Here is a 13,563-nt window from a genome sequence, read left to right on the forward strand (position 1 = left end):
AATACAGGTTAGACAGTGATGAGTGGTATAAGCCATAACAAAATGAATTTAATTCTGACTGAGGAAGTGGATTGTAAATAGCTTCATAGACTGACATTTGAGTTGTATCTTAAAGGATGCAAGGGAGTCTTAACAAACTTCCCAAACTCGTCTATAGCTTGTACAGTTCTCCTGATCTCTTTCTCCCTCCTCAATATCTCCTTTTGAAATATGTGAAATGTACTCCAATTCCTCATGTTCAAAACCAAATTCCTGAGCTTTATTTCTTCAGACCTGCTCTTCTCATAGTCTTCCCCATCTCAGTAATTGGTTTCGCATTTCAGAGTAAAAGCTGAAGTCCTTGCAGTGCAACTCTACCCCCCATACCCCTCCCCTCCAAAATCCTAATGCCTGTTCACCTCTCTTTGTACAGTTTGCACCCTTGCTCACTGTTCTAGCCAAACAGGACCTCCTTGGACTTCCTCATGTACTCCAGTATCTTCCCACCTCAGGGCTTTTGCTTTTACTTTTCCTTTCACCTGAAAAATTCCTCCAGATAGCTTACAGATTCATTCCTTCACTCTTTTCAAGTCTTTGCTCAAATGTCACCATCTTAGTAAGACCTTCTCTGTCCTGTCTGTTAAAAATCACATCCCTCACCCCATGTACTTTTATTTACTTCCCAATTTCATTTTTGTTCATGTCTCTCACCATCTGCCAAACATGTATCACATTTATTTATTATGTCTTACTCTGCTGGGACAAACTACATGAGAGCATGAATCTAGACTGTTTTGGTCACTGTTTATTCTGAGAGCTTAAAACAGTACCTGGAACACAGTAGGCACTGAAGTAAATATTTGTTAAATTAAGGCATTGATGAAATGTAGAAGAGTACTTGAGCCAGAAATATGAGGTGAGCAAAGTCAGAAGAAATGCTTGGGACACTGGGGAGTGCTTATTGGGCTTGTGTGTGTGATGTGCAGGAAAGGTGAAAACAGGAGGATACTGAAGGGCAGTTGTGGTCCAATATAAAGACCCATGGTAATATTCTAAAGATACTTGGTTTAATTCTGTAAGTCATTTCAGCAAAAAGTGTTCTGTAAATAGCCAAAATAATCAATATTTTTCAATTTGCAGTCCATGTAGTCTCCTACACAGCTACCCAATTCTACCACTAGAGCACAAAGGCAGCCTTAGACAATACGTAAACAAATGAGTGTGACCGTATTACAATATAATTTTATTTACAAAAACAGGTGACAGGTCATTTTTGGCCTGGGCTACAGTGTAACATCCCCTGCTATAGTCACTGAGGAGCCATTTAGGATTTTTGAGAAGTACCATATTGTTGGCTCTTTATAAAACAAAGAGCTTTGGCAGCAGTATGGAAGATAGATCCAGAGGGTGGGAAAGAGGATGAGAGCTGAAGGCAGGGGAAATGCTGTTACAGTTCCTCAAGAAGGCAAGATGCTAAGAGCCTCAACTACTTGAGTAGCTAAGGGGATGAATTCCAGGGTTGAGTTAAAAGTTTTTCCCCAGGATTTGGCATTTGGTTGACTTTAAGGGATGGGAAGGCATAAAGATGATTCTTTATTTTATTAATTTATTTTTTGAAGTAGTTGATATATAATATTATGTGAATTTCAGGTGTATGGTACAGTGCTTCAACACATATATTAATTGCTGATTAGTCATGATAAACCTATACATCTGTTGTAATATTACTAACTATATTCCCTATGCTGCACATTATATCTCAGTTATTTATTTATTTTATAACTGGAAGTTTGTACCTTTTTAAATACCTTTCCTATGTTTTGCACATCCCCCTACCCCCTTCTCCTCTGGCAGGAATAATTATTTTCTGTATCTATGAGTCTGTTTCTGTTTTGTTCTGTTTGTTCATTTGTTTTATTTTTTAGATTCCATATATAAGTGAAGTCATACAGTATGTGTCTTTATCTAACTTATTTCATTTAGCATAATAACCTCTAGGTCCATCCATGTTGTTACACATGGCAAGATTTCATTCTTTTTTGTGGCTGAGTAATGTTCCATTGTTTATATATATGCCATATCTTCTTTATTTATTGGTGGACACTTAGGTTGCTTTCGTATCTTGGCTATTTTTTTTAAATGCTGCAATGAACAGGGGAGTACAAAGGTCTTTTCAAGTTAATGTTTGCATTTTGTTAAGATAAATACTGAGAAGGCAATTGTTGGATGGTATGGTAGTTTTATTTTTAATTTTTTGAAAAATCTCCATATGGTTTACCATAATGGCTGCACTGTTTTGCATTCCCACCAATAGTTCCCTTTTTTCACACCTTCACCAACAGTTGTTATTTCTGATTGATACTAGCCCTTCTGACAGGTATGAGGTGCTGTTTCGTGGTTTTGATTGGCATTTCCCTGATGACTAGCAATGTGAAGCATCTTTTCATGTGTCTGTTGGCCTTCTTATGTTTAAAGATGATTCTTTCGATTTGGTGGCTGGATCCATAGTAATACTATGAATTGTAATGAAGCAGGTTTAACGTAGGGCAAGTGAAAGAGCCTGGGAAAAACAGAGGTGGTTTGAAGATAATGAGGAGAGTGAATGACTGTCCCAGCCGGAAGGCACAGCAGAACTCAAACGGATACGCACTCCCCATGGAGTGGCGCTACTAACACATCATATTTTAGAAGGGTCTTTCTGTCCACAGAAGAAATGATAGCCTAATATCCTCTTCTGATCAAGAGTTGTTAATGATTCAATTTTCTGCATGTTTTACAATTAAGAGATTTTGTTGTTAATGTTATAGTTACAAAAGAAGTTCATATGGCCATATCTTGGATATTGAATTTAAAACCCTATCTTATAATATGTTGTGTATTGTTAGTAATGAGTGTCAAATTTCTATTAAGAAATTAGTAGGGTCAGTACAGCATATTCCATACTTAGAATTAAGTAAGTACAATACAGCTAAATCCTAAGAGATTTCTAAATAATATCTTAAAAACAAAGGACTATTAGTAATATTACAAGAATTAGTTTTAACTTTACAAGTTAACCCTTCAAAGTTTTAAGTGTACATGTTTGTTAAATAATATTACTAAATGGGGAAGATCATAGAATAGTTCTGTGTCTTGTGAGATTTGTAAAACATGAGACCTTTGACTTACTTTCTATTGCCTCAGAAGTCCCAGGGGTCTGTAATCTGAAAGATAAGTGAGGTTCCTTTTTCCCCTATCAGCATGCCTTCTAGCATAATACATTCCATGAATGCTTATAGCATCAATGTTAGAGCCATTTATAACAAAATGTTTGGCTACAGTTAATAAAACTAATTGCTAGAAATGTATTTCTTGATGCATTTGTTTAAAAAAAAAAGCTTTAAGTTTGATGATTTGGTAGTTTTATTTTCTTAGTATATCTTCATCTTTTATTCCTCCGGCTTTCAGACTTAATTTTTAAATCAGAATTTTTAAAATGCTAAAAGAAAGTAAAATAAAAATCCTATACTTTTCTGTATATCTTTTATACATTTCTGGCTTATTACTCCCTCCCTCCCTTTCTTCCTTCCTTTCTCCTCTTTTTTTTTTCAGTAGTCCCTCTTTTTCCATTAGTCTCTTTCGTACATCCACGTTAGAGTGAGCTCAAGATACCTCACCTCTCTCATCCATGCAGAACACTCAGTCTTGACTAAGCTATATATTTGTTCATTGTTTATATGTATAATTTATGTATTACTTGCAAGTTTGTTACCACATTTCTTTAGCCCTTTTCTCCTTCATGTATCAGTAGGTTAAATGAAGTACCCAAGTACTAATTTTTTTTTGCATTGAACTTTGTACTCTTATATCTACAATGAACCAATATTTTGTTCTTTGATTAAAATACTTGAAACACTATTTTTCTTATGCTGCTTATATACCAGGCAGAGAAAAAAATCTTTTAAGGTGCTTGTTAGAAAGTGTTCCTATCTTCCTGAATTATAAAATGTATACACATCAGCACTGATTTTTGGGGGGTAGGGGGAGCTGGTGATCTTAATGATATTTTTGTTCAGTTAAAAATGTAGATTGTTCATTCATGTTTCCATAGCCAATGATATTAGCTGTTTTCCCCAACACTCATAGCAATATGTATGTATATATGGATGTTTTTACAACTTGTTCCAGAAAGGATGTAAGGTGGGCATTTTATGTATGTCTTTTCTTGTGGCAGTTACTGCTTACCCATTGTTTGCATCACTAATGTCCTTTATCTCTCCCCTAATTGTAATTTTGTTATAGGAGCCGGGAACAGCACAAGGCTCAGTGAAGATATCTAGTTAAGATATGGTAGTGAAAAATGTGTTGAAAGCAGGCGAGAACTGTAAAATATTAAGGGTATTCATCATAAAGTGGGGCATGTTGAGCCATAATGTCATTGCTAACTAAAAAATAATAATAAATTTGTTTTAATTGTGATATTTAGTAGAAATTATGAAGTCATAATTATTTTTGTGGACATATTTACTTTTACAGGTATATTTTGTTAAATGCTCTTAGAATCATGTTTAATGCTTTTGTGAATGCACACAATTCAGTGAATGACTTGTTGGCTCTAAAAATCAGGCAAGTTGAGTCTCTAATTTAGAATTTTTATCAGGGTTCATATTCATGTTAGTAATAATAGTAGTAATAATAATATCTTATGTGCATTCAGAATTCTGTATTATCTCTTATTAGCCTCACAACAACCCTGGGTTTTAGAAATGGCAATTGAGGTGAGCAAAGGTCAGAAAAATTAAATTAATTTAAGAACATGTGACCAGTAAGTTGAGTAGACAAGACCCAATTATTCTCTCCACTGAATTAGATTGAGAAAGATTGTTGATTTGTAAGCAAGATTTTTCTTCATTTTAATGCATTTGAAAAGACAGTTTTCTAATATCTAAAACTTCACAATATTTATTGTATCAGTCTAGAAGGATTACAGATTTTTTTCCTTCTCCAGTTTTAAAAATTGAAACAAAGTAGTATTTTATCTACTAATGGAGAAACATGAATTTGAAAACTTTCAGATATGCAGTCTATTTAAAATGGCTTAGAGATACAATTCAACTCCAATCAATTTTTTAAAAAGTTTTTCTGATTTGTGGGTTAACAAAATAAATAGTTGAAAGTTAAAATGTGTCAGAGCATGCTTATTATTTTTTTGTAATATTGTTTATCAGCTCTTTTTTTCATTAATAAAACTTTTTTGAATTTTGTTTCCCTTATAAAAAGTATCATTTTTCCAATGGTTGAAAGCTAAAATTTTGCTTTGACATCATTTTTATTGTCCATGTCCCCACATAAGTCTACATTAAATTAGCTTCCTTGCTATGATGCTTCTTTTTGAGTCTTCAGGATTTCATATTTTACTAAACATAAAATTAAAAATATAACTTTAGGTCTGAAATAGCATCTTTATTTTTATTTTAATTTTGATTATCTTGTTTCTCTGGGCGAATTGATTACTATTTGTCATTGCCCAGGTCTCATTGGAATGATGGTTTTAGTTCAGTGGATAGAATTGGTAACTATTAGAAGGAGAATGTACAGCCTTCCTGCAGAGGCCATTCATATCAGTGGGGATCATACCTTAATAAAGAAAACTAAAGCATATGTGTGGTCACAACCAATCCTTGTCATTATGCCATGAAAGCCTTGGGATTTGTGATCAAAGCAGTGGGCTTATCCTGAACTGTGGTGTAACCTCTAGTTGAACCTTTCAAATTTTTATTTCAGAAGATGATACACTACATTTTGACCATTTTACCTACCTTTAAGGCCCATCATTAAATGATAGCAATTAAAATTATTGTCAGCACGTCAGAAGAAAATGTGAATTGTAAAAAGCTCTGTCTTCTGTCACTGTTGTTTGATTATCATTTCCCACTGATATTATGAAGAATTGCTGAACATGTGTTTTTTATCCAGGGCTGAATGTTCTGTTCTGATGAATATAAAATGTACTTCACTTTGTAAATCTACATTAAAAGCATTAGGAAGACATAATCTTTGACTCTCTTACTAAATATCATTTGTCAAAGGAGGTAATTTTGAACTGTATTAATTGGTATTATAGCAAGGCATACTTCTTAGCAAGATGCTTTTAGGATTAAGATGGAATTTTACTGTATAGCTTGAATGTCACTATATCCATAGTAAAACTTAGGCATTATATATACTTACTTCTTTTGTCACATGTTGGAGTGCCTCAGTTGAGTTCAGCATGTTTGTTTATATTAAGAGGGTATTTGGCTCCCATTAACTGATGTATGTGTGCAGTTTTCCTTACAATGGTGTTGTAATGTTTGAAGTGCATATACTCACTCCTTTACTTAGTAACTATGCTTATTTGACGATGTCCTTTATAGAATATGTAGATTCTTCAAAATCTTTCTTTTCAGTGTTATTTCTTAGAAACATTTGTCCCGTTTTAGATTCATGTTCATTTTTAAAATTCAAAAAATGTTTTCTTAAGGAAAAAAAATCTAAACTTCATAGCCTGGAATTCAAGGCTTTCTGCCCTTTGACTTACCTGTGTCTCTGACTTCATATCCCACTCTGTGCATACCTAGTCCTTGCTAAACCAATTAACTAGTTTTTCATTAATCACTGGAAACAAATGTTATTCACATGTCAATCATTGTGTCTCTTAAGATATTCTCCTTCTCAGTACTGTTCTTGTCTTTCCTCTCTGCTTATTTATGTTTGAGTTTAAATACCATTTTTCTGTCATTCCTTCAACAGATTTTTACTGAATGCATAATATGTGCCACACGCTATGTTTAGGCTTTGGAGGTATAGTGGTGAAGAAAATAAGGGAAGCCCCCAATCCCATGGGCCTTCGATTTAGGGGACGATACAAGTGAATAGACTATTACAACAATACAGCTTGATGAGTGTTGTATTACAGAAATAATGTTTTATGTTCTTTTCCCCGTAGCTTTCTCTGACCACCCCAAGTTGTAGACATCATTTTCTCCTTTGTTCTCCTATGTGCTATTTGTTCCTACAACCAGTTTCTTCCTAATATCCGTTCACTCTTATTTAGCAGTTTATATCTGTCATATGTAAAAAACAACAAAATCAAAAAAACCAAAATGCCCATGTTTCCGTATCCCAGATGCTCTCCAGTTCTCTGCCAAGAGAGAAATTTTTTGGTCTATGAATGTTTTTTTGTGGTAATGATGTGTTCCATCACCTTTGGCATCTGCCTACGGCTTAAATGAAGTAATTGAATACGAGAAACTTCTTAAGTTTTATTCTTTTAATAAAAGTAACACATTGTATTTGTATTTCTTTCATTTTGATTTATTCCTACTGTTCTGTTTCCTAGAAATAATTATCAGTGAATATATTGATAACTTTTTGTCATTAAAATATATATAAATCTACAACTACCAACTCGTGTGTAAGACACACCCCAATTTGAATTCACATCTTGTCCTCATTAGGCTAGTGAGAAATTCATTCAGTCATTAGAGGGTAGGACAAGGACCTCCTTTATCCAAGGCTTGAATGAGGTGAAGTCTCACGTGGCACCTAGAAAATTGGTCATCACATCTTTAGTTCAGCTTGTTTATTAGTCATATCCTCATTGTCTAAGACACATGGTTTTTTGGAAGCAGGCTGCTCTGCTGATTATACCAAGCTTTGGTTAAGAAATATTTACTCATGCCAGAAGGTGCCAAGGGACTGTTTTCCCTAAGTGTACCATCATGAGACCACCATATACCCTTGGACAGATTTTTCTCTATGTAAGGGTACTTGACTGAAGGAAAGAATAGGAGCTGAAGTCTAGCTTGCACTACATCTACATTTACCAAATTGAGTTCCCTTGGGGCTACATTAGCCTTTTTAAGGGTTGCCTTTTTCTAATTCATTCATAGGCACCACTTGGGAAGTAGTGACCCTGATCTTCTCTCAGCATCCTCTGGGTTCCAGCGTAGCCTTTTAACTTCCTCTCCCTTCTCCTCAGACCAAAAGAAAACTTACTATAGATTTTTAGAAACTTCCCTAATCTTGGGGGAAACTCTTCTTTCTCATCTTTAGCTCAGCCTCTCAAAAATACTGACTTTTGACACTGCTTCTCCTGGCTACATCTGTTTGCTTAGACTTTCTTAAAAGGAAAAAAAGAGGATGTCATCAAGAGGGTCTGGAGTCTGCAAATGTTCTTGAAATACCTGATTCTCTAAAAATTGGAGGGGAATGGGAAAGGAAGTACAAAATGAAAAGAGCAAAACACAGAGTCGTATCTCAACCAATAAGTGAAATTTTAATGAAGTTTAACTTTTTAATTTTGAAGTGTTTTTGTAATGTCTATCATATAAAACTTACAGAATATCTATCTTTAGAAGGACATTGCAAATAAAATCTGTGGAAATTAAATGGAAACTGGTGAGTTACTACCTTCTCTCAGCATGATAAGGATTATGTAACTGAAAGTTTAATATAGTTCTGTAAGACTTAAAAGTTTAAAAGTCCTTTCTTCATATCTTTTACTAAAAATTTCTTTTTACTTTATGTATAAACATTATTGAAATTAAAAGAATTAGTATTTAATTAAGCCAAAACACTGCTTTTGATTTTGAATACACAAGGAAGGCTTGTTCCTCTCTCCTGTTGGTAGAACATGATCTGGGAGTAGTAATGTTCCACTTCATTAGCACAAATAATATGGAATGAAAGTAAGACATTTTGGTAAAATTTCTCAAATTGGAATTTACTGAATGCACACTTAAGTAAATTAATAATAGTTATACAGTGGTGTATCTTCATATTTGGGTTAATAATAATTGCAACATATAAAAGTTCTTCCTGTTTGATTTATTAAATAGTAAATACTATATGTGTGCAGTATATATGCATATTACATATATGTAATGTAAGAAATGTTAAAAATAGGAGAGCCAGTTTTCTTATCATGGAAGTTCCCTTTTTTAAAAAATCAATTAGAATATATGTTAAAAACTTACACTTAAAATGTTTAGTATTGTGTCTATACTGTATAAGTGGAATACATGCTTTTTTGATGACCAAGGACACAGGCTTAGAGCCATGTAACTAATCTTGGGCAAATTATTTAACTTCTTTGAGCCTTAGTTAATTTTAAGATGGAAATGATACCTTACCTTGTAAAGGTGTCAAAATTAAGTGTGACATATGGTTTATTAAGAATTTTTTTAGTAAGTGACTCATGCAATAAATATTAGCCCAAACAATTACAGCTTTTTGTTGCTTAAAAAACACATACATTCATTCCCCTCTTTGTCAATTTGATTTATATACATTATTTTTGGAGACGAGACTCTTAAAATTTTTCTGTGATCACTGTGTCATTTCATGAATGATTGAACTTTTAACAGGATTCTTCCTTGTTTTAAAAAAACTTGCTCCTTTTAAATGTTTTTCAAGTCTAATGATCAGGTGGTTCTCAGGCATTTGGAGTACAAGCTCATTTCTGCCCTGCTTAGTTAATTATTGTAATTGTAAACAAAAGATGTACAATTCCAAGTCAAGCAACATTTCGCATGGATGATGGAGGTGATAATAGCTTAATTCCTGCTGGATCTTTTTTCTTTGCTCTGGCGAGTTCATACTGACCTTGTCCAAAATCTGATGACCTCCCTATTTTACTGAATGGTTTGGAAAGCCAGGCCAGCCATAGCTGGCCCTGAGGGGGTATCTGAAAGACCACTGAGTCACTGACCCGTGTCAAGACTGGATTTCAAGTCTGAGCTACAGGACCTCTGAAATAGTTATGCATGGGGCCTGTTGCACAGAAAAACCTTACCAGCTGCATTTTTCTGCTTATTAAACATCCTATGAAAGTGTATTTGCAATGTTCTTACTAAAGTCGTATATGTAATTTACTCAGTTTCTTAAGGTCATTTTCTAGACTAATTATATATTTTGATCTTTTATGTGTCATCCCTTAAAACTAAACTTGAATGTTTTGAAATATGAGCAAACTGCACTGTTAAGTCATAGATGAATGTAATGAATATCTTCCTGGTTAATGAAGGGATCAAGGCAGTGGCATTTTAATGCTTAGTAAGATTTTGTGTTTTATTGGCAAAAATTCCAGCTACCTCATAAAAATCTAGTGCAAGATGTTATTATTGTTATAGCATGTTAATCTCTGTTTAAATTTTGTTCACAACCTCATATACGAGTCAAATATTGGTATTTAAGGGTTTTGAGGTTACAAGACTTGTCCTGAAGAGGAAAACATAACCAGTCAGTAAGATATTATTTAAATTTGGTTGGATGGTATTGGTCTCCCTTCAGAGAAACTTTGTGATAGGGCTATGATGTGAAAAGAGAAAACAAATTCCCTGTGTTTATTTTGTTCTTTTTATGTACAATAGGAAATGAACAGGTCCTTCTATGAATATCTAATCAGTATTGTACAATTTATAATACATTGTTTTTTATTTTTATATAGGAGTTGATCCCTGAATTTTATTATCTCCCTGAGATGTTTGTGAACTTCAATAATTATAATCTTGGTGTGATGGATGATGGGACAGTAGTGTCTGATGTTGAACTTCCTCCTTGGGCCAAAACCTCTGAAGAATTTGTTCGCATAAACAGATTGGTAAGATGGTAATCATCTACTCTGTCTGTCTTGAGCCTTTTCTCACAGTATCTTTCATGTGTTGGTATAATCATTAACCCTTGCTTTTCTGTACAAAACTGTAGTTGATAGGGATAACTGAAAGTGACATAATAGTTCATGAATCTCCATATATACTTTATAATATCTAATTGACTTGAAAGGTATAATGGTTTCTTTTTTTCTCTTAGGCAGAATTTAGGTTACTTTCATATGTACGTGATAATTCAAAAATAGAAGTGAATGTTGTAAGTGAAAGTGGAATGCTATGTTTTTCTCAAACATGAGTTTCTTGTATCCAGGAAAAGAGCATAATTCTGTGTTGCAAGCTAGAAGGCCATTGCCCATTTTAGCAATAGAAACAAGATTTCTAAATTATATTATCTTTCTTTGGAAGGAAATATTCACGTAATATTTAGAATATGAAAAATTAAATATTTTTAAGTGCATTAATCATTGTGATTATAACGAGTCTTCAGAATCCTCTCTAGTGGATTCTTCACTGTCCTCTATTATATGGATCCTGTAATACAACTTTCCATTTCGCCTTTAGCTTTCATAAAAGTTTGGAACCGAGGAGCTTTATTTTCAGTATTTAAGAGCTGTATCTTTATCATATCCATATTAAAAAATGAAATCTAAGTTGCATTATGTTTTTAATTTACACTTAAGGAAAATTATTGCATTTTAGTTTCCTAGGTGGCATTTCTTACCTTCTATACCAACAACTTTATTTTAATCCTGTCTTCTAGACCCTAATCGCAATCCCATTATTTCTGAAATCTCTCCTTTCACATACACTGGAGGCAGCACAGGGGGAGAGGAAAGAATTTAGGCTCTGAGGTAGACCGGTCTTCCCGGCCCTGAGCGAATCATGTTGCTCATTAGGGACCTTGGGCAATTTAACCTTGATGAGCCTTGGTTTCCTCATTTGTGATTTGGAAACTATGAGGAGACATTAAACCTTTAAACGTGACAGTTGTCTCTGGGTTTTTCTTTTTTTTTAACCCCCCAGTGTGGCACAAACAAGTCAGTAAAATGTAGTCATTCCACAGTTTTTTTTTTCCCTTTCAGTGATTGTCTACCCTTTTAAAACACATTTATTGAGGTCTAATTTACATACCATTAAATTCAACTTTTTTTAAAGTACACATTGGATGAGTTTTTGTAAATTTATACAGTTGCATAACTATCTCTACAATCTGGCTCTAGAGCACTTATATCACTCCAAAAAGTTTCCTTGGACCTGTTTGCAATCAGTCTCTGCTCCCGTACCTAGTCCCAAGCAACCACTGACTCTAGCTGTATACCTTTGCTTTTTTTAGAAATTTTTTGTAAATGGAATCTTCCGACATGTACTTATTGTGTGCCTGGCTTCTTTCACTTAGCCTGATGTTTTTGAGATTGATTCATGTTGTTGCATATATCAGCATTCTTTTACAAAGTTCATTTCTTTGTATTATTGCTCTATTCCATTGTACAAATACAACACATTTTGTTTATCTGTTTACCAATTTATGGACATTTGGGGTTCTTTTCCAGTTTGAGGCTATTATGAATATTTGCATGTGTCTTAGGGTGAACATCTGTTTTCGTTTCTCTTGGATATATTCCTAGAAGTTTAATTGCTGGATCAAACGATAAGAGTATGTTTAATATACCATTTTGCATGCTCACCAACCATATATGAGGTTCCAGTTTTTCCATATCCTTGCCAAGACTTGGTATTGCCAATATTGTTTATTTTAACCTTTCCTGTAAGTATACTTATTATGATTTTTATTTGCATTTCCCTAATGACTAGTGAGGTTTCCTTTTCACAGGAGTATTTTCTACTCATATATGTTCTTTCTTGAAGAATCTATTCAGATCTTTTGCCTGTTTTTCAGTTGGGTTGTTTGTCTCTTTATTACTTAATTGCAAGAGTTCTTCATATATTCTCCATGAAAGTCCTTTAGTTTTGCAAATATTTTTCTCTTAGTCTGTGACTTGTCTTTTCATTTTTCAGTGGTTCCTTTTGAATCACCATTCTAAAGAAATGGTTTTACTATTAAGTAGATATAAAATAATACTTATATAACATTCCAGAGGTATAAGTAATCATCCTCTTTTTTAGGAATAGACTTTTAAGTAAAAAATTACAAATTAAAATCATGTCCTGATCATTTTACTATTGAAACACTTTTTCTTGAATTTGATTGAAAATTTTAAGCCTCAAGGGAGTCAGGTCTCCTTTAATCATTACCATGTTTAGTATTATTAAAAGTACAAAGATGTTTATTAGTGTGCTTATTTTGCTTTAAAAGAGGTCTAAGTGGCAGAAACATTTGAATATGTTACATTAAAGGCTTTTCAACAATATTTTGACAGTTAAGATCATTTAAGTGTATAAATTGTATAATAAGCCATTATCCTGACAGTACTCCCCCTCTTTACTCCCATTACCTTCACCTGCAGAAGAGCCAGATCTGTTTGGGGTTTGTTTCCCAAGGGCACCGAGGGAAAGAAGGTGGCAACTTACCAAATTGCTTTCAATCAGATTTCGGTTTTCTCTGCCCACACTCTAATCTTAGACATGACTGTGAAATTATATGCAAAATAATATTCACTGATATTCCTTACATGTGTCTTTATGGAAGAATTTAATAATTCATTCATCATTCAAAACTAGTTACTATATGCCCATGATGAACAATGATTTCCTATAGTACAGCCCATATTGATTCATGTATCATTTCCCGTTAACTTTCTATAAGTGACTAAATTATTATTATGGTATTTAATGTATCTGTTCGCATGTTATCACATAAGTGTTTTATCCCCCTCCTCTTTTTGGTTTACCTCTACTTTACAAGTCCACAGATTTTATGCAATGATTGTAGCTCATGAAATGCATACTACTTTGATCTGTGACCTTTCTGTGGTGCTAATCGGGTTCCTGA

At 33.7% G+C, this 13,563-nt stretch overlaps 1 protein-coding gene across 2 annotated transcripts in view; it reads left to right on the top strand.

Annotated features, from left to right (window-relative positions):
- Positions 1-13,563, top strand: part of LRBA (LPS responsive beige-like anchor protein) — a 740,236-nt gene that overhangs the window by 584,324 nt on the left and 142,349 nt on the right. For both annotated transcript variants that reach the window (XM_037024623.2, XM_017650128.3), the window contains one exon: positions 10,451-10,603. In XM_037024623.2, the coding sequence (XP_036880518.2) occupies positions 10,451-10,603 (153 nt within the window). The remainder of the gene's footprint in view (positions 1-10,450; positions 10,604-13,563) is intronic.

Source organism: Manis javanica, chromosome 3 (genome assembly GCF_040802235.1).
Source record: "Manis javanica isolate MJ-LG chromosome 3, MJ_LKY, whole genome shotgun sequence".
NCBI lineage: Eukaryota > Metazoa > Chordata > Mammalia > Pholidota > Manidae > Manis > Manis javanica.